Here is a 20,524-nt window from a genome sequence, read left to right as displayed (position 1 = left end):
AGCAAACTGCTGTGCTTGCAGGCTGCACAGCAGCTGTTGACTCCCTCCTCGGGACCTGCTGTCCCTGGTTCTTGCTGGAACGATGGGGCTCAGTTATGGCTGGAGGGGATGGTTAGACTCAGGGTAACCCTCACTGGCTCTGAATAGAAAATGGGCTCAAACCCTTTGATGGTCGGTGGATGCGGTAGGATTCGTGTCGTGTAAGAACCTCATGGGCAGTATGAGAAGTTCGAGGAATACTTTTAAAAATTTTAGCCACATTTCACTAGTATATCTTAAAATTTACCAGTCAATAGGCATGTTACTCTAATGTCTGGGAGGCGGGAGGGTAGGGGTGGTTTGGCAAATCATGGTGTGAGGCTGTGAGATCCCCAGATCAGTGAAGCCCACTGGTCTCTACCTTCAGATAAAACACAGGAAAAGATAAGAATACAAAATAACATGTATTCATTGCAGCAAGGAATAAAGAGTGTAGGTTAACCAGAACTGAGTGATAACAGACCTTGTCATTTAGGGATCAGGTTAAAATAGCCGCCTTCCTCAACAGGGTGGAAGACAGAGCAGGGAGCGCCCAGGCACTCATTCTAAGTACTTAATACACCCCGTCTGCACCCTAGGAGTCCCCTTAGCCTCACCCTTGTCCTGGCTCTGTGTAATTAAGCTTTGCTCCCTTATAACCTAGCAGCTCAGAAGCTAAACCAAGTTGTTTCTTTTGCAAACAGAATCGTGACATCGTTTTTTCCCAAATAATTGAGAAAGATACACAAAAATGAATTTATTCTTGATTTTCTTTTTCTTTCTTTCTTTTTTTTTTTTTTTTTTTTGGTTATTCTTCTTGATTTTCATTTCATTATGCTTCAAAGTTGACACATCCATTGTTTAAAATTCTGCTTCTGCAAACTTTCCCTAAACCCTTTCCACAGTACTTGGCTTCTACAATTTTTGTTGTTGTTGTCAAGTGTCTAATCATTAGTTAACAAAACAAGTCAAAAAGTTGTGCAAACATCCACCAATTCAGTGATAAAACACACCTTCCAGATCTCCAGCTCCTGGGGACCAGCTGCACACCACTACTGGTATTCTCTGAGACGTCCACCCTTCCTTGAAGCCCCCACCCCATGACTTTGATAACTAGAGTGCTTTAATATTATGATTTTCTTTAAAATATTTCCATATAAACACTGGAACATATCTGTGTGTTTTAAATAGATTTTTTTAAATAGATTTTTTTTGCAAGTCTTAATTTTATTTTTTTAACTTTTTTTTTTATTGAATTATAGTCATTTTACAATGCTGTGTCAAATTCCAGTGTAGAGCACAATTTTTCAGTTATACATGAACATACATATATTCATTGTCACATTTTTTTTCGCTGTGAGCTACCACAAGATCTTGTATATATTTCCCTGTGCTATACAGTATAATCTTGTTTATCTATTCTACATTTTGAAATCCCAGTCTGTCCCTTCCCACCCCCAACCCCCTTGGCAACTACAAGTCTGTATTCTATGTCTATGAGTCTGTTTCTGTTTTGTATTTATGTTTTGTTTGTTTGTTTAGATTCCACATATGAGTGATCTCATATGGTATTTTTCTTTCTCTTTCTGGCTTACTTCACTTAGAATGACATTCTCCAGGAACATCCATCTTGCTGCAAATGGCATTATGTTGTCGTTTTTTATGGCTGAATAGTATTCCATTATATAAATATACCACATCTTCTTTATCCAGTCATCTGTTGATGGACATTTAGGCTGTTTCCATGTCTTGGCTATTATTGTAAATAATGCTGTGAACATTGGGGTGCAGGTGTCTTTTTGAAGTAGGGGTGGGATTCCTAGGTCATATGGTAAGTCTATTCCTAGTCTTTTGAGGAATCTCCATACTGTTTTCCACAGTGGCTGCACCAAACTGCATTCCCACCAGCAGTGTAGGAGGGTTCCCTTTTCTCCACAGCCTCTCCAGCATTTGTAATTTGTGGACTTTTGAATGATGGTCATTCTGACTGGTGTGAGGTGATACCTCATCGTGGTTTTGATTTGCATTTCTCTGATAATTAGTGATATTGAGCATGTTTTCATGTGCCTATTGATCATTTGTATTTCTTCCTTGGAGAATTGCTTGTTTAGGTCTTTAAATAGACAATTTTTAAAAGTAGTTTTGGGTTCCCTGAATATACAGGGAATTCCCTTGTACCTCCTGCCCCTGCAGGTGCACAGTCTTCCCCACTAGTAACATCCGATTTTTCATCAAGATTCAAATTCTGTTTGTTAAAAATTCATTCTCTTTAAAACCATCCCTTTGGTAGCCTTGTTATTCAAACAGAATAAGTACCAAAGATTAGTGGAATTTTTTCACTGTAATTTAAACAAAATAGTTTATGTATTAATTTTTTATAGTGTCTTATATTCGTATAATGTAGTCATATTTCCTGCCAGTACAAGTATTACTGGTTCTTAAAATTGAACTAGTATCTGGCACTTCAAAGGCAGTTAATGTTTGTTGGCTACATCGATATTCTGGTCCTCAAAGGTGCTTCAAATGCTTCATCATCTGAACAGACTTCAGTCTGGAAGTACAGCCACCCTCACTGTTGCCGGTAGCCTGGGGGTCTTTAAATGACCTTTCCCTGAGCAGGACTAGAGCCCCTTCCTTGGGGTGAGGGGTTGACTTCACTGAGATGCCAAGCAGGTAGCAATCATTCGTCCAAAGGAAGGACAGTACCTCAGTTTGGGGAAGCAATGGTTGCATCAGTCTACACCACTCCGATTACATATAGCCTCAATCAGCAGGCCTAATTTTAGGAGATGGAAGACAAAAATACAGTTGGGTGAAGTGAACTAAAAATAGCCCCCCCCCCTTTATTCTGTTACGATTCACTTCCTCAGATGATAGGTCTGTTCCATTTCAGCAAAATTCTTTCCCTGTCATAATTGTCACAGAGACATTTTGATGGTCATTAAGAACAATGAAAGCCTATGTTTCATCTTGATTCATTGCAGCTGTCATGACCTTCCATTTATTTCTGCTCTCCTCGAGAATTGCTGGCATTCAGTGAAACAGATGCTACTGTATTTTTAGGGGAGGGTTTGAGATGGCCCCATTTCATTAAAAATACACAAGGAGTGTCATTAGTAAGAGGGTATTGTATGAGTCACACTGTGGGTGCTCTGGCAGGCTCCTTCTGTGATTCGCAGGACAGAAATACTTGTTTTTATTTCAAAATTCACACTATATTTTCACATTAAATAACTAATTTTATTTCAGTGAATTTTTCTGGAGTGTTTATTATATATAAGGCATCGTTCTGAGCATTGGGAAGGTTGATTGAGACAGAATTTCTGCTTCAGGGAACTTACTTGGGGAGGATAGATGCCCATCAAGATGTGAAACATATGATCTCGGCAACTGGCACCAGAATTCTTAAGGAGGGACCCATCTTTGGGAATATATCTTGATAAACTGTGGAGGGGTGGGGTGGGGGTGGAATTTGAGAGCAGGAATGAGGCAATAATAAGAATGACTAAACTGTACCACACGAAACAAGGGTAAGAATTTGCTTTGTTCATAAGGGGTTGAGCAGAGGGAAAAGATAGTTAAGAAGGGAGTGAGAGAAAGGAGCCAGAACACTGGTTTGAGGTGAGTGAGTGGGGATGCTGGGCCAGGTGAAATCTGCCTGCGCTGGGATGATCAAAGGCCATGTAAGGGCCAGGGATGCCCCGTGCTCGGTGCCAGGCTGCTGCTGCTGCTGCTTGGAAAAGGAAGCCCTCCTGTTCTCCACCCACAGTTCAGTAAAGTTTACTGTCTTATGAATGCTTTATGTGGATGTTTTGGGTTTTTTGGTTTTTATTTTGAGGGGGGAGTGGGAAGAAAGGGAAGGATCACAGAAGGCTTTAAGCTGTGTTTCTGAGACCGTAAGAGTAGAGCAGAGATAGGATGAGTGAAAAGAAAATAGGAACCTAGAAGCCAGTGTGCCCGTGAGGCATAAATGCCCCTGAAATTGCAGAAGTCTTTAGGAGGCTTTGGGCTTCCCCAGGGGCATCAAGAAGGGCTCTGGGCCAGTCTCTTCTAGCTCTCAAGGGCTCAGGAAACCTCAGCTGGTATCTGTATACCTGGGATAAACTTCTAAAATGTATGGCTACTACATAATAAGTGGATGAGTTGAAATGTAAAGAATTGATTGTACCTCAGATCAATTTAGGCTTCTCTGGAAGAGGCTTTATAGCTATGTCTTGGAAGATGAGTGTGATTTTAACTGGTAGAGTCGGAGGAAAGAGGCATATTGTATAGAGGGACTGCATGAGGATTGACTTTGAGATACACCAATACAGGGGATGGGGAACTGCACCTGGTGAGTAGCAGGTAAGCTGTGTGGGGTGGGAGGTGGAAACATGGTCAGTTTCTGGAAGGCCTTAAACACCATGCCAAATGAGTTTTATCCCGATTCTGTGGATGTCTCATCTAGATCTGAAGAAGAAAATTGGAGAGACAATATGAAATTTGTTTTTTTTTAATTTTTTTAATAGACTTTATTCTTTTAGTGCAGCTTTAGGTTCACAGCAGAATTGAGCAGAAAATACAGAGAGTTTGCACATAGCCCTCCCCACCCACACATATATACTCCCTTAACCTCAACATCCCTCATCAATGTTTAACTGGAGAGAGGAGATTTTGAAAGTGAGAGGCGTATTATGAGAGCACTTAAATTTGTGACCCTCAGACCTCCCACCTCCGCCTGCACACCTGAAGGCTGACCTGCTCCCACGGCTTAGAAGGGAGCCGTGGTTTGAGTGGTGTGGGGAGAAGTGAAGCCTGGACATGAAAAGTGGTGGTGCAACTAGAAAGGGCGATAGGAATTAGAGACACATTTTGGAAGTGGAGTTGCTAGCAAGTAAATTTGACAAATCACGGAACATCAAACATGTGATACAGGGAGTTTTTGGTTTTGAGGTGGTTGACTCAAAGCGTATTGCTGAGATCCATATCACAAGAGGAGTAAGAGGACTACAGGGCTGTGTGTGTGTGAGTGTGTGTGTATTGGGGGGGTGATATGGGGAAGACAGTGAGTTTGTTTTGGATGTGTTGAGTTCAAGGTGCTTTTGGGACACTTATGTGGGGATATTCAGCGGTTAGCTGGAAACATAAGCCTGGGACTGCAAAGTCAACTCATTCTGAGGTGACCTATGTATTTTGCATTAATGCCAGCAAGGCCCAAAGTAGCTTGAGTAGATTCTAGGTGTTCCTGCTCTGCTGGCGCATTCCTGAACGTTACCCAGCGAGTAACATGTGGAAGTGTCTGGCTACCCTCTGCTCTGCCCCTGCCCGTGGGAGATGCTCGGTGAATTTGGCTGTAGGATGAGTGAGAGCAGCAGTCTTAGATGAGCAAGGAGAAGAGTTTGTACTTTTCTCACAAATTGTGGCATAAAAGTACCTAATTTCCTGTATTTACTTTATATTCGACCTTTTGTCCGTATACATCTAGAGGTAACAGATATTTTCCTAATAATGAAATATAACTTTACAAAAGAGGTTTAAAAAATACACAGGGAAAAAGGCAGAGGGGTGGAAGAACCATGCGGTCTTAATCCTGCCTCTCTGCCTTCTTTCTCTTGTTTCTTTCTTTTGATCCATTAGATAATATTTTATACTACTTTATGTTATTCATTCATTCACTCATTCATTTATTTAAGATTGTTTTTTCATTTTAGGTATTGTCTCTAAAAATCAGAACTCAAAGCTGTCTTTGTAGAGAACTTTAGGCTAAAATGTTGGGATTTATAGATCAAGAAAGTCAAACAAATACAAATGGGACTCCTGACGTGGAAGGGTCACTAGGTTTATGTGGTGAAAAATGAAGGAACAACATTTACTCCTCAGGTGTTGTGAGATGCACATTTAGATCTATGATGCATTTTGAACTAATTTATAAGGTATGAGGCTTGGGTTTTGTTTCATTTATTTGCATATAGATGTCCAGTTGTTCCAACGTCATTTGTTGAAAAGACTAGCCCTTCTCTATTAAATTCCTTTGCACCTTTGTCAAAAATCAGTTGACCACATTTGTGTGGATTTATGTCTGAATCTCTGTTCTACTCCATTGATCTATGGACCTATCCCTTTGCCAGGACCATGCCATCTTAACTACTGTGCATATAGTCGGTTTTAAAATCAGATAATGTGAGTCCTCTAACTTTTCTTTGGCAAAATTGCTTTGGCTTTTTAGTTCTTTTCCCTTTCCGCATAAATTTTAGAATCAGTACATCTGTGTCTATTCAAAAATCTTACTGGGATTTTGTTTGACATTGCATTAAATTTATATATCATCTTGGGGAAAATTGACATCTTTATTATGCAGAATCCTCCAATTCATAAATACAGTGTATCTCTTCATTTATTTAGGTCTTCTTTCTTTTATCAGCATTTTATGGTTTTTAGAATCTGTATCCTGTGCATATTTTGTTTGATTTATGTACTTGGAGCTATTTTAAGTTATCATAAGTTTTTTAAAAAATTCCAATTTCTAGTTGTTTATTACTGGTATATAGAAATGTAGTTAATTTTTGTATGTTGACTTTGTATCCAAAACCTTGCTAAACTCACTTACACTCATTTTTTTGTGTGTGTTGAAATTTTTGACATAGAAAATCATGTTGTCTATGAATAGAGACAGTTTTATTTCTTCCTTTCCAACCTGTATGCCACTTATTTCTTTGTCTTACCTTATTGTACTCACTAGGACTTCCATTTATAATGCTGAATAAGAGTGGTGAGAGGGAGTGTCCTTGCTTTGTTCCTGCTCTTAGAGGGAAAATACTTCATCATGAAGTGCCATGTTAGCTGTAGTTTTTTTGTTGATGCCGTTTCTCGAGTTGATGAGTTTCCCTTTCATTACTACTTTGATGAAAGTTTTTATCATGAATGGATGTTGAATTTTGTTGGGTGTTTTTTTCTGCTTCAATGTATGTGATTGATCATGTGATTTTTCTTCATTATATTGTTAATATGGTGGGCCTCATTAATTGATTTTTCTATATTGAACCAGCCTTGCAGTCTCAAAATAAACACCACATAGTTGTAGTTTGTTATTATTTTTATATATTACTTGGTTCTATCAACTTCTTCATAGTTAAGGACAATAACATTTGCCTTCTGTCATGTAACAATAGTTAAGTTTTTCTTGTTTTGTCTCTAAAAAGTCTGTAAAAGTTGAGGCCTGTAGAGGTAAGGTAATTTGCCAAAGTTATGCCACTAATAATTGGTGGGTCCAGGATCCCATTCAAGGTGAGGGGACTCTGGAACCCTCATTTTTAACTGCGAAAAAGGGCTGTCTCCCCACTGATAGGAGGCTGATGAGCCCCTCCATGTGTGACTCACTCTACCAAGACTACTTGACCATTGGCAAACCGGACCCAGACGCTTCCTTAGTGATTATGTCAGCCAGAACAAGATAGTAAATTGTAGAACTGACCCTTGAGCCCAGCTCTTTCCACTGTATCATACTGCCTCCTTAACAACTAGCCTGTGAATATACTTTTGGCAGCCCAACACCACCAAAAGAAGTGGCCAGGGAAGAACAAAGGATGTCAGGTGCATGGACCACCGAGATATCAGGCGGGGAGTGGAGGCCAAAGAAGGACTCCTTGGGTGCTAAATAGGGAAGGAAGGGCCTGCCCCTCTTCATTAGTGGGGATCAGAACTAGAGTCAGGTCCAAGGGTGATGATGGAATTATAGAGCATGTATGCTGAGCGGACAAGTTCTGGTGACCCAGGGGCCCAACCCAGAGAGATTTGGAAGCAGGTTCTGGAATGGATGAGAATATCATCAGGTCCAACAGTGCTGCCCTTGAGCTCAACTGTGGGTCATTGTTTCTCTAGGGTCCAGTCCAAGTCTGGACCCAGAGGCTTCTGTTGCACTCGCCATGCAAAGGACCCAAAAAAGTGACTGTGAGAAAAGAAAGTCTAGATTCATTTACATTATCATCTGTAATAGGTGATATACTTTGGAAACCTCTTGAACATTCTAGAAAGTTTGGAATTTCCCTCCTTTTGGTTATTTTTGTTACCTTTTCCCCTTTCATATTTGAGCTGTGCTCATAATCTTTGCCTATTTCAAAGTCAACAAAGGGTGGCCATATGCTAAAAACACTACATTTTCCCTGAAGCCAGCCAGGAGGTGTGAAAGGAGAGTAGGGGGCTGACACTCGGAAAGAAAGAGGTGGACCTGCAGGTTTGACCCACGCAAGGTTCTGTGTTACCTGAAGAGGGAGTTTCAGGTACAGGCTATTTACAGTTGAGGCTATCAGCCTCCCAGCATAAGGTTACTCTGAGCAGTTTCCATTTTAGGTGCTCTCAGCCCTCCTCCTGCTAAGACGGTTGCTGGCTCACATTTAATGCAGTAATCAGGCGGTTCTCAGAGCCCATCATTCAGCCTTGGCTGTCCTCTCTGGCCCTGGCAAAGGCCTGGCACTTAGCTCCTCGGGCCCCAGCCTCCCCCCTCCCCTCTCTCCCCACCCTTCCTTTTCCTTCTGATGCCCTTCCCTGCCCCGTCCTTCCTGCTCTGGCTGTCACACACCATGTGAAGTGTCATCTGCCATGGTCCCAGGCCAGAGGGCAGTCAGACCACTCCCCCACCCAGCCACAGGCTTGCCATGTATTTCCTGAGTGTTCAACTTTCACTGTTTTCCTGGGTGATCAGGTCAGTACTAAGAAGTAAACAGCATGGTGATTAAGAGACCCTGACGTGCCTGGGAAGGGAGGGCTTGCCCTATGGTAGCGCTACTTTATAACACTGTGGGTAGAAAAATGTTGGTCTTTATAGGTAAACGCAGGGTAGCATACAGAAATGCAGTCAAGCTCAGCAGGTAATATGAATGACTTTGAATTTTTTATCCCAAGGGAAATGGAAAAAAAAACCATTGAAGGTTTTGAGCAAAGTGACCTGATCTAGGTGGCAGGTGCTCTGCTAAGGGTAAGCATGTTGTTCTAGGAACAAAAAAGGGCTCTTTATCTGGCCTTCCAGAATCAGGAGGCTTCCTGGAAAATAGCCAAGAGACAAGTGTAAAAAGGGAAGAGAGATCAGCTCCAGCTAAGGTCCAGAAGTGAGCTCCAGCATGGAATGCTTAAGAAGTAGACTGTCTGGGCTGGTCACTAAGGGCCTTGTGCAACATGAAGGGATTTGAACTTGCTCCTGAGGGCAGGGGGGGAGCCAGCAAAGATTTTTATGGCAGGGAGGAGCATGACAAGTGACACGTCCTTTATCTACACCACTCTGGTGGCTGTGTGGAGGAGGGCAAGACAGGAGGCACGAAAACCAGGTGAGGGAATCCAGAAGTGCTGGTGGCCTATATTAAGTCAGCATCACAGAGATGGGGAAAAGGAGCCAGATTCCAGAGTAATCACTCAGGAAAAAGCAACAGGAGTTTGTGCTTGAGTGGCTGTTGAGAACGAGAAAGAGGGAAGGGTCCACAATGACCTCCAGGTCCTTGGGCAAGGAGATAGCTGCCAGCACACAGCAACCAAAGTGATACCAGTGGATGAGATGACTCTGATGGGTGGGCTTCCTCATGGATGCAGAGAATAGGACCAGACTCACCTATAGCCCACACCCCCAATGAAAAGGTCCTAACTCTGCTTCACCTCCTAATTGGAGCAGGGGCGCTGGGTGAGGCAGCTTTGTACTCTAGGTGACAGTCATGGGTCCATATACGGTTGTCGAAGATACCAGGCTTTAAAAAAGTAGATTAAAAGGTCCATTCTTTTTGTTCATGGGTTTTAATTGCATATTTGGATTTCTGAAAATAAGAAATAAAACCGTTAGATCTCAAAATGCCTCATTCTGGGACAGCCTGACATGTGTCCATTTAGGGTGCAGGGAACCCCTGAGAGGAGAGAGTCAGTGTCCTCTGAAAATATTTCACATCTCTTTTGGCTCTCAGGCTCTCTGTCCTACATAGAGATGGTAGCAGCGGGAGGAAGGCAGTGCCAGCTCTGGCTTTCCTGGGGATTCAGGGTTTTGGTAGTGAAATACAAGCATCCTGGCTGCTGATACCTGTCGGCCCCCAAGTTTGGAGGTGGCGGGAGGAGGCTGAGGGCAGAGGTGATGAGCAGGCTGTGCACCTGGCCCCCTGAGTACTACTTTGAGGTTTAACAGCCACATTGGAGAAGGTACCTTTAGGAGACTGCAAGGCTGAAACTGTACTGGAATGATAGGGTTTAGATAATCCTTGAGACAACCTGCTAGATTTGGATCAGCCCACTAGATTTTTATTAGTGTTATACATAGAAACTGGTGTCAATCAGACAGACCCCGTAATGGCACAAGGTGGCAAGGTAACCAACAGCAGGAGGACGTGCATTTCATTCCATTTGGGCTGGACTGCCATCCCCCTCCCCAGACTATACTGAAGCCTGATCGACTCATCTGTTGGAACGACCCATGGATATGCAAATGCTTTTATAATTTATCAAGACAAGAAGACAGACACCCACCACCCTTGGCCTGTTTCTAATCTCCCGAGTTCATTTCAGTTTTTCAGCCTTTACCTGGCAGGGAGATGGGCTCATTTGCATTACTATCCTACTACTTTACATCTTTTTGGATCTGGGCTATTCCCCTTGAAGCTCACTTTAGAAGAACTGAGTCAACAAAAGCTTTGTGTGGAACTCAAACCGTCACGCCCAGTAACAGTGTTAAGAAAGAACAGAGCTAACTTTGAAATGATGTTTTAGTTTCTTGTTTTGTGTGTAGGAGGACACGGAGGTGTGTTTGGTGGATATATTTGCTATGGGAAAAGTGTCCAGGAGTGGCTTTTCTCTCTCTTGATTATATTTGTGGTAAAGTTGCCAATAATCAGGATTTACATAAAATAAAAGACCCCCAGAGAATTTTTGAAAATCTTCTCTTTTCTGTGTCTGTATCCTGTAACCACACTAACAAGACTTCTTAAGGTTGGAGATTGAGGAAAGCGAATTACAGATGGTTAATAAATACTGGAGATGGAGTAGAAACAACTGTCACTGTATAATATGGTCTTCAATGTGCGAATGAGGATGTCCTTAGATGTCCTCTTGTACAAAACCCATTAAGCCATGGTCACCTTAGCCATGAAGCTCCTCTACGTCACAGGAGAGGATTGAAAGATACCATGTAATCTCAGGTGAAGGAGAGCCCTCTAGTGGAAAATTATCAGGGCAGGCAGCAGCGCAGGAAAAAAAGCAGAGAAGTCAAAAAAGGAACGTTAGATTTAGTCCAGCGAGTTGAACTGCATCACTGACGCATGATGTGACTGACTCACTACATCCTCGTACTGATTTGAAAGACGTTTATCAACAAGTCTGCCTTGTGGAACTGTCAAGAATGTATTGAGGCTTGTGCTGTAGGTACTCAAATTAAAATCATTATTCCAAGGACATGCAACGTTCCTCATAGCCCTCACCTAAAAAGCTTGGGATGGGCCAGGTCAGGGAGCAGGGGATGCATTTTCGTAATAGATTTAAAAATCGAGTCTGAAGTAGCTGAGATGATTCCCACCTCCCACCCCCACCTCTACCCAGGGATTGTTAAAATAGGGTTTGACCATTGTTCCAGCTGCTTTAAACAGAATGCAGTTCACTGTATTGTTTATCTTGTAACTAAGAAGAAAATTCTGAAGTGCTTTCTCCCCCTAATGCTTGACCATAATACATGCCTGAGATTATAATACCAGATGTTTACAGAAATTTTCATGCTCTCTTGGTCAGATTTAAAAATCTGAAAACTTTGCAGTTTAAAATGATTTATTGGTATTAATGATGTATATAGAGAGATTTCTAAAATCATGTGTGGGGAAATACCCTGCTGTACTCTGCAATTCACACATGCATTCTTTAAAAAAAAATGTGTATCATTAGGATTGAGGCCCTTGCTCATAGCTCTATTATTGACCATCATCCATGAGCCCCTTTCAAAGGGTCAGAAAGCATGTTTCCAGGCAACAAGAAAGTGACTTTGAAGCTTGTGCCCTTCAAAGCCTGTGTAAGATACATCGCCAACCAGCGCGGTAGAACTGGAGGGTGAAAATGCGGACTTGGCACATTTTAGCTAAAACCACAATTGCCTATGTTTCGAGTCTGTGACACTGGAGAGTCTCTAACTGTCTAGTTGGCAAAGCTGACTTGTCATTTTCTGACAAATAGCTGTATGGAGAAAATAGCTATAGCAAGGGCTTCAAGGACCATCTAAGGTCTGCTACCTTCCTTGCAGCCTGCCCAGTGTATTATGCATCCTGAATCTAGTTCATTCATTCACTCATTCATCCACTCATTCTTTCATCCAGTTCTTGAGCCTAGTTTTTGAGCCTAACTGGGGCCAGGTTTTACTCTCCGGAGATACACTGGTGAACAAAACAAACAAGACCTTTTTCCTGATAGGGAGTCCTGCAGAGGTGGTGAACCTTCAACTCATAACCAAAATTGGAAATTTTCCAGGAGGAAAGATAAATATAAGTTTATACACAGTGATAAAAACTTACAGAAGAAAAGGAATATGGTGCCCTGGGAGAGAACCCTGGGTGGCTTTATTCAGACTGGGGGTCAGAAAAGACCTCTGAAATGGTGATGTTTAAGCTGAAAACCAAAGACACATGGTATTCCCTGTACAGCAGGTGCTTAAAAAGTATTCTTTGCTTTGAGAAATGTTTAACCAGCTCTCAGGTCGTCCTAACTGCAGAGGATCCTCCTGGCTGTGACTCCCAGTGCAACCTCACCCTTTCCTTATTTGCCACCAGCCGGTGTATGTTCTTTCTGGTGCTCTCAGGTTCTGGCAGCCCCTGGAGACCCTGCCATGTCAACATAAGCTATAATGGAAGTGAAACAGTTGGCCCTCAGTGCTACTTGCAGAGATGAACAAAGGTTATTCTCATGAATATATATATTACGAAGCGTTTCAGCAGTCTACAGAGCGCTTATCCTAACCGTAGGACCCTGCCCTTGATCGCTGCTGTGGTGCAGAGTAAAAAGCAGGCGGCCTTTGGAATTCAGCAGATCTGGATTTGAACCTAGCCCTGTAACCTTCAACAGAGACTTCATAGTCTGTTTTGTCATCTGTAAAATGAAGGTAAACTCACTGGAAACTCTCAAGGTTTTGTGAGGATTCACGGAATGCACCCAGGCACAGAGTAGAAGGCAGTCACCAAACCTTCATTGCAATCCCCTGGACATCTTTCTTTCTGGATTTGGTCCAGGAGAGGACCTGGGGTTACCAGGCAGGGTGATTATTCAGAACCTGGGAGCAAGGGTCAGGAACACACAGGCAGAAGCCCAGGTAAGTGGGTGGGGCTTACCTAGAAGGAGGAAGAGGGGCTATGCATTAGGGCTCCTTAAGACTTATGGGAGTTAGAGCACAGGAAAGAGTCCTTTCTAGGTTCCCAGGGACAGGGATGTACACAGGATAAGAGGTAAGTCCCCCTCGAGACCCAAGACCCATAGGTAGCTGCTGGAGAGATGGGCAGGGTAGGGCAAATAGGGAAGGCAGTAAACTACAGGAGGAGAAACTTACTGCCGATAAGACGTATGGCTTATCTATGAACGTTATGTGCGATTATGATCGAATCCCTCTTAATCCCTTACAGATAAGTACAGATACTTCCAGCTTGAGAAAGGCAGATCCGAAAGGTCGGAGTGCACTGTTGGCTGATATCCAGCAAGGAACTCGCCTACGAAAAGTCACGCAGATCAATGACCGCAGTGCCCCACAGATCGAGAGTAAGTGAGCCTCTGGGCCACGCCTGCTGAGAGCCAAAGGCAGGCCGCCTGAGGCTCAGCCAGTCACCCCAGGCTTGTTTAGGGCAGGGGCCACAGTTGTTACCCAGGACACACATCAGGCCATCTGAGACCTGCTCAACGTACAGTCCACGTGGGCAAGAGAATCAGAGCTACCCTTCCAGGGCTGCAGATGGTTTCTAGCATATCTACCATCTCTTTTCAAATGCTTAAAAAGAAACTTTATAAGATAACTTTTAATTATGGTAAAATACACATATAAAATTCACCATTTTAACCATTTTAAAGTGTCCAATTCAGTGGCATTTATACATTCACAATGTGATTGCAACCATCACCTGTCTATTTCTAGAATATTTCCATCGCCCCAAAAGGAAACCCCATACCCATCAATATTCCCTCCCTACTCCCTCTGTCCCCCAGTCTACTAAATCTACTTTCTGTCTCTATGGATTTGCCTATTCTGGACATTTCATATAAATAGAATCATACGATATGTGGCCTTTTGTGATTGGCTCCTTTCTCTTCACATAATATTTTTACAGCTCATCCATGTTGTAGCAATGTATCAGTACTTTCCTTCTTTTTATTGTTGAATAGTAATTCATTGGATGAAAGTACCACATTGTGTTTATCCATTGTGTGGCAACATTTAAAGATCACTTGCCCTGTGTCAACATAGTCTTCAAACTCAATGAGAGAATAATTAAAGTCTCACAGGATCATATGACTATAGGCTTCTATGTCTTCTAGAGTATGATGATTCAAAAGGAGCCTTGTGCTTGGGTCAGATGACCCATGTTGAGTTCTGATCCTGCTACCAGACAAATCAGGAAACCTCCCTGAGCTTCAGTTTGCTCATCTGCAAAATGGGGGGGATAATAATACCTGCCTGCTTTTTTTGGGTCAAGATTGTTGAAGGTTTAAAAAATATATGCAGAACTATTTTTCAGTGTAAGGTATTATGTTTCCATATATTTTGCAATCATGCATAATGGTAATTCTCAAAAATAGTCCTAAAATTAATTGTATCGAGTATCTGTAATTATATACGTTAATATGTAAGGGTAGACAAATTATTTTAAGAAATATTTTCAATATTGATTACAATAAAAATTAGTTTCTGGCTAGACCCACTATCTAATTAGTTAAGCCCAGTTAACAGATAAATCCATTTTATTGGACCACACACTTGCTTATCATTCCAGTGAAGAGGTAATGTGTACTGTTAATACTTGGAATAATCTGGCCACATTCATCCACCAGGGGGCATTGCGCCATGATTTCTCTGTGCATATTAGCTTCAGGCTATGAAAATTTTCTGCCAGGAATTCTTGTAAGCTGAATGTCTTCTCATTTTATGCAGTTGGTAATCACACACATCTGGAAGTGAGTGACTTCTAGAATTAGTGACATCTCTTCTCAAGGGCTCACGAGCTCTCTCCTCCATAGGGAAAAAAAGGGGGCAGGGAAGAGCGCAGGGCTCGGGGAGTGGGAGCTGGGGAGACAAAGAAGGAAAACGCCAAAGCAGAAATCACTGCAGACCTTTGCTTCCTGCTTACAAGTTCCGGGCCAGGCTTCGTGGACAAGAGGTTAAAATTACTGCCTGCATCAAATCGGGGGATTTTCTTGGTCTAGTCCTCCCACAAGAGTCAAGCTGAAAACAAGGCAAGCTCTATACCTCCAGTGTTCGGGTTTTCTAACTTGAAGGGTCCTGCCAGTTCCCCCTTTGGCATCTACTAAATGGCAGTGCAGGGATGCCTTGCTTTTGATCCCTTTTCAGAGCGGTCACTACTGATGGTTCTTTGGTGGCCTGAAGAGGGGGACAGACAGGCCTAGATATGAATTTACAGGGCATCAAGGCAGAAGTGCTTGAGAAAGACACCGAGGAGAAGGGTAACCCTGGAGGCAGGAGAAGGGGAAGACAGCCATGGGCAGTGTTAGACCACAGCCAGGGTGAGAGTTGGAGGCTCAGCTCTACTCACATACTTGCCTCTTCTCTTTAAAGATTCTAAAGGAACCAACAAAGAAGGAGGAGGTCCTGCAAACTCCCGAGGCGGGAGCACACCCCCAACCCTGGGAGATCTGTTTGCTGGTGGCTTTCCGGTGTTACGCCCAGCAGGCCAGAGGGATGCAGCAGGTAAGGAAGGGTTCAGGCTGGCTACCTTCTGACCCCTGTCTCCTTACCTTGTGGAACCAATGGGGCAATCCTCACCTGCCATTAAGGTGACATGTTTAGAGTGACAGTCAGGTAGTAGGAGATCTTGTATTTGGAAGCCTAAGCACCGGAAGTTTCCAAGACACAGAATTGTTTTTAAGGGATCTTTGAAATCTTCGTCCTGTTTAAATCATCCTACTGTAATCATTGAAGAATGAGTTACCATAGTGTAGAGTGTCTAGCAGTGGTGTGATGGTGGCTCATGTCAGTCACAGTAGATGATCTTAGTGACATCACTGCAGACTCACTGGCAATGGTGAGTGGTCATGATTCTCCATCATCATATCCGTTCAGTATTGCTGTGTAACAAACCCTACATGTTAGGGACTCTAAATAAACCATTTATTTAGCTTACAGCTCTATGGGTTGGCGGTTAGGGTGGCCCCAGCTGGGCCCCCTCTAGCATCTACCCATAGGGTAGGTGGCTTTGCTAATGTTACATTTCTTGTATCTCTGGTGCTTCCGCTGGGACAGCTGGCCTGACTGATCCATCTGGTCTCTCAGTATCTAGCAGACTGTTCAGGCTTGTTTTCATTGTGGTGGCAGGGTTCCAGCAGAGAGGACAGTCCTGTGCCCAGGGCTGGGAGACTGGAATCCTTGGCAGAACAGGGTAGAGGTGGAATGGAACAGGAAGGCTGGTGCCACACAGCAGACAATCTGATCACTTGAGCTGGTCTTGTCTCAGAGGAGGACAGCGCGTTTATGCTGGCAGGAAACTTGGGGCTGGTCCAGCTGGCCGTCTTGGGTGACAGCTGCTGCACCTGAGGCCTGCAGTGGACATGCGGGAAGAGTGTCTACCATGCAGTTCACTGACACCATGCTGGACAGCGACCGTCATCACCACCCACTCCCTTGGGTTTCTCCTACTTCTACCCGCTGAGCTAACTCAGAACTTGTTTCGCTTCCAGGTGGCAAGATAGGGCAGGGCCCTGGTTCCCGAGCGCCTTCTCCCCGGCTTCCCACCAAAGCTATAAGCAGCCCACTCAACGCCCCCGCATCTCCCAGGCTAGGCAATGCCTCGGAGGCTCATGGCGCTGCCAGGACAGTCCCCCCTCGCCCCAGCATGCCCGCCCCGCCTCCTCCCACCCCGCCCCCACCGCCCCCGCCCCCGCCCTTACCCCCACCCCTGCCCCCGTCCTCCCCCATCAAAGCCCCGCTGGTGTCCCCACCTGGCCCACCAGCGAAAGGGAGCCCCTCAGTGGTTCCATCCCTGGTGGTTGCACCCGCTTTGCCCTGCACACCTCCCCCTCCGCCTCCGCCACCTCCGCCACCTCCGCCAACTCCGCCAACTCCACCCCCGCCGCCCCCTGCCCTGGTTCCCAGTGACAAGGCAGTGAAACCTCAGCTAGCGCCTTTGCATCTACCGCCCATCCCACCCCCGCTCCCTCTCCTCCCACCTTGTGGGTATCCGGGACTCCAAGCCGATGCTGCCAGCCCTGCCCAAGATGTTCAGGAGCCTCCAGCCCCGCCGCCCCCGCCACCCCCACCCCCCCTTTACGCCTCGTGCATCCCCAGGTCCTCTTTGCCTGCACCCCCTTTGCCAGGCGCTAACAGCAGTGAAACCCCACCCCCGCTGCCCCCCAAATCCCCCAGCTTCCAGGCCCAGCCACCGAAGCCCAGCGTGCAGGTGCCACCTGCCCCTCCGGGATCTCAGACGTTCCTGCAGAAGAAAAGGCCAGGCAGAGGCGCCGGTAAGTACTACAGTTCTGGTTTTGGGGTGCTGTGTCAGAGGATGAGTTGACTGTTGGCAGCAACTATGGAGGTGCTTCTGTGGGCCATTTGGGAACAACCGGGGATGTTTTAAATCTTGGGACTTTGTCTTAGAACAGACCTGTTCAGTGCCCCTGTGGAGCACAATAAAAACTTGTTGTATGGGCTTCATACTGGAGGTATTCATGTTAGAGACAGGAAATCAAGAGAGTGAGCCTGGAAGACTTGTTGAAGATCACACAGACCACATTACAGGGATTCTGGCCTTGATCACCATTACTAGCTGTGTGACCCTGGGCAACCACGTAGCCTCTCTGTGCTTCCTTCTTGTCTGTGAAATGGTAATAGCAATAGTTCCCCGAAAATGCATTTGTTGGAACAGTGAGATCTAGAGAAGGATCATTCGTTTTTACTTTGTTGAAACAGTGAGATCTAGAGAAGGGTCATTCGTTTTTACTATCACCATTCAGACTCCAAATCTACTCCCAGGGTGGAGGTGGCTGAGGGTGCAGTTGTTTCCAGAACCAGCTCTCCTGTTTGATTTTTGCCTGACTTAATTACAGTCTGGCTTCTGGCCAGAATCTTGAGTGGCCTCAGTAGATTAGATTAGCCCTTAGCCTTATTTTTGGCAAGTTTTCCAGCTGACTCAAAAAAATTGAGGGTCCATATTTTCAGCCAAACATTGAAAAGAATCATGTATCCAGCAGAGATGATTATGATTGAATATATATGCCCCATGGCTGTGATTTCCATGAAGTGGTAAGGCTTCTATCACCTTCTGTGTCCTTCTAAAGGACACACTACACATCCACACACACCCATGTACACACACATACTCATCCACACATGCAAACACACTCAAAAACACCCACACATACCCTCCAACAAACAGCCACAGTTATACATACACACACATATTCCTCGGTTTTTCAGAAAATCTTTTGATGCAGGAAGTTTCTTAAATGTGTATCTTTAAATTAAGAATGATACAAGCTCATTGTAGAAAAAACAGGAAAAAATTGAAATCACCCATAATAACATCACCCAGAAACAGAAACTGTGTTTCCTGTCTTTTTTTCCTGAATATATCCACATTTATCCATGGTTAACACTATTTTTTATGTACTATTTTCTGTTGTTTTTATTTAATATTAAAAACAATTCCGATATAATCTGATATTTGTCATATCATTAAAATATACCTATGAGCATGTTAATAAGATAATTAATATATACTAGTGTTAGAGATTTAGGTTGATTCCATTTTTTGTTATTATAAATAATATCACAGGAAATAAATACTTTTATAGCAATTGTAGTCACATTTTGGATTTTTTTTTTAAAGATGGGTTCCTGAAAGGGAATTCCTGATACAAAAAGCAAAAATATTTTTAAGGCTTTTGGTTACAGGAAATAAGGTTTTAATCATTCTCTTTCCAGCTGACTAATCACTTATCATAAGATCCAACACTGGTACTGGGGAGCCCCATCTGACACTTGTGATTCTTAAATATTTAAGGCATGGTGGGAAAAAAAACAAACTATGCTTTACATTCAGAGAGATCTGAGTTCAAGTCCAGCCTTCTCATCCACGCCTGTGTAACTTCATGCCATTTTTTTAATGCTCTTGAACCTTGCTTTTTTTTTAGTTTGACAAATGGAAATAGCAATAATAACACATCTCACATAGGATTGTTATGCATATTAAATGAGAAAATGTGCCTGAAGTGCTTTGCAGGTAGCTAGGTCTCGGCATGATTTCCCTTCCTTCTCCCTAACCATGTGGAGGGGCAGCTTTTCACCCAGAACAAGGGTCAGCAGCCCCATAGCCGCTTTATTTAGTCCACTTGTGGGAGCAGGTAAATCCTAGTGGACCCCAGTACAGAGGAAAGAAAGACCAGCAAGGGGGAGGGTGGGGACTGGGGAGGGGGAGGGAAGAGGGTGGGAGCTGCAGGGCAGGTGCTCTGACAGCAGCCAGCCATGGAGGAGAACAGCTGTTGAGCCGGGAGCCATCACCAGCTCCAGAGCAGCAAACCCGAGGCCAGGAATGGATGCAAGTCTGGCCTCTCTCGCTGTATCTTTGGACATGAAACTTAATTTTCCATGAGCAATATGAGGATAATTTCTGCTTCAGGCCAAGCGTGGGGAAGAGGAGGAGGTTGTCATTGTGAACGTCTTGGAACAGATAATAATGGTGCAGTTGTCATCCCTTCAAGAGCGGAGCAACCTGTGTTGATGTGCCAAGACAGTGGGGTTATTAATTGCCAGATGAGCCATAAAGAACAGTCTTGGCAAAGGAGAGTGAGGGTCCCACAGGGGTTGTCAGGAAAGGTTTGATGAGTAGGTGGGATTTGAGTTGGGTCCTGGTGGGCAGGTAGGATATAGATTGACTGGAAGGAGAAACGAGGGTCTGCAATGCAGGGGAACCAGTGTGAACAGAAACACGGGGCCAGGCTCAGAGCCCCAGACAGCTTGTTCATCCGGCCTCCCTCTGAGCCTCACCTGCTTAGACTCTGCAGTGGTTCCCCTGTCTTAGGCTGTCATCATCGTGAATACAATCACAACAGCTAACATTTACTGAACCCTTACCACATGCCTCTGGACTTTAATCAACTCTTTTAACCCCCTCAACAAACCTAAGAGGTATGTATATTATTATTATTCCCGTTTTATAGATGAGAGAACTGAGGCACAAAGAAGTTGTGTTATTATTCCAGCAGGAGAACTGGGAGTCAGTCACAGGCAGGGTGGCTTGAGAGGCTTTTTATCACCTATCGTGTTACATCCAAAGAGCTCAGTATCTCACCTCTTGCAGGAAGTTAGAGCATCTGCCATCCT

The 20,524-nt window shown here is 44.0% G+C and overlaps 1 protein-coding gene across 2 annotated transcripts in view; it reads left to right on the top strand.

The window, feature by feature from the left end:
• Positions 1–20,524, top strand: part of WIPF3 (WAS/WASL interacting protein family member 3) — a 70,722-nt gene that overhangs the window by 33,874 nt on the left and 16,324 nt on the right. The window contains exons 1-4 of one of the 2 annotated variants that reach the window (XM_074367303.1): positions 12,938–13,093; positions 13,608–13,740; positions 15,767–15,898; positions 16,885–17,667. In XM_074367303.1, the coding sequence (XP_074223404.1) occupies positions 13,088–13,093; positions 13,608–13,740; positions 15,767–15,898; positions 16,885–17,667 (1,054 nt within the window). In that variant the 5' untranslated portion in view covers positions 12,938–13,087. Of the gene's footprint in view, positions 1–12,937; positions 13,094–13,607; positions 13,741–15,766; positions 15,899–16,884; positions 17,668–20,524 lie in introns of those variants that run through there. The other variant, XM_074367302.1, reaches the window with a different exon arrangement.

Source organism: Camelus bactrianus, chromosome 7 (genome assembly GCF_048773025.1).
Source record: "Camelus bactrianus isolate YW-2024 breed Bactrian camel chromosome 7, ASM4877302v1, whole genome shotgun sequence".
Taxonomy (NCBI): domain Eukaryota; kingdom Metazoa; phylum Chordata; class Mammalia; order Artiodactyla; family Camelidae; genus Camelus; species Camelus bactrianus.
Note: the sequence above shows the minus strand (reverse complement) of the source record. Positions and strands in the feature narration are given on the sequence as shown.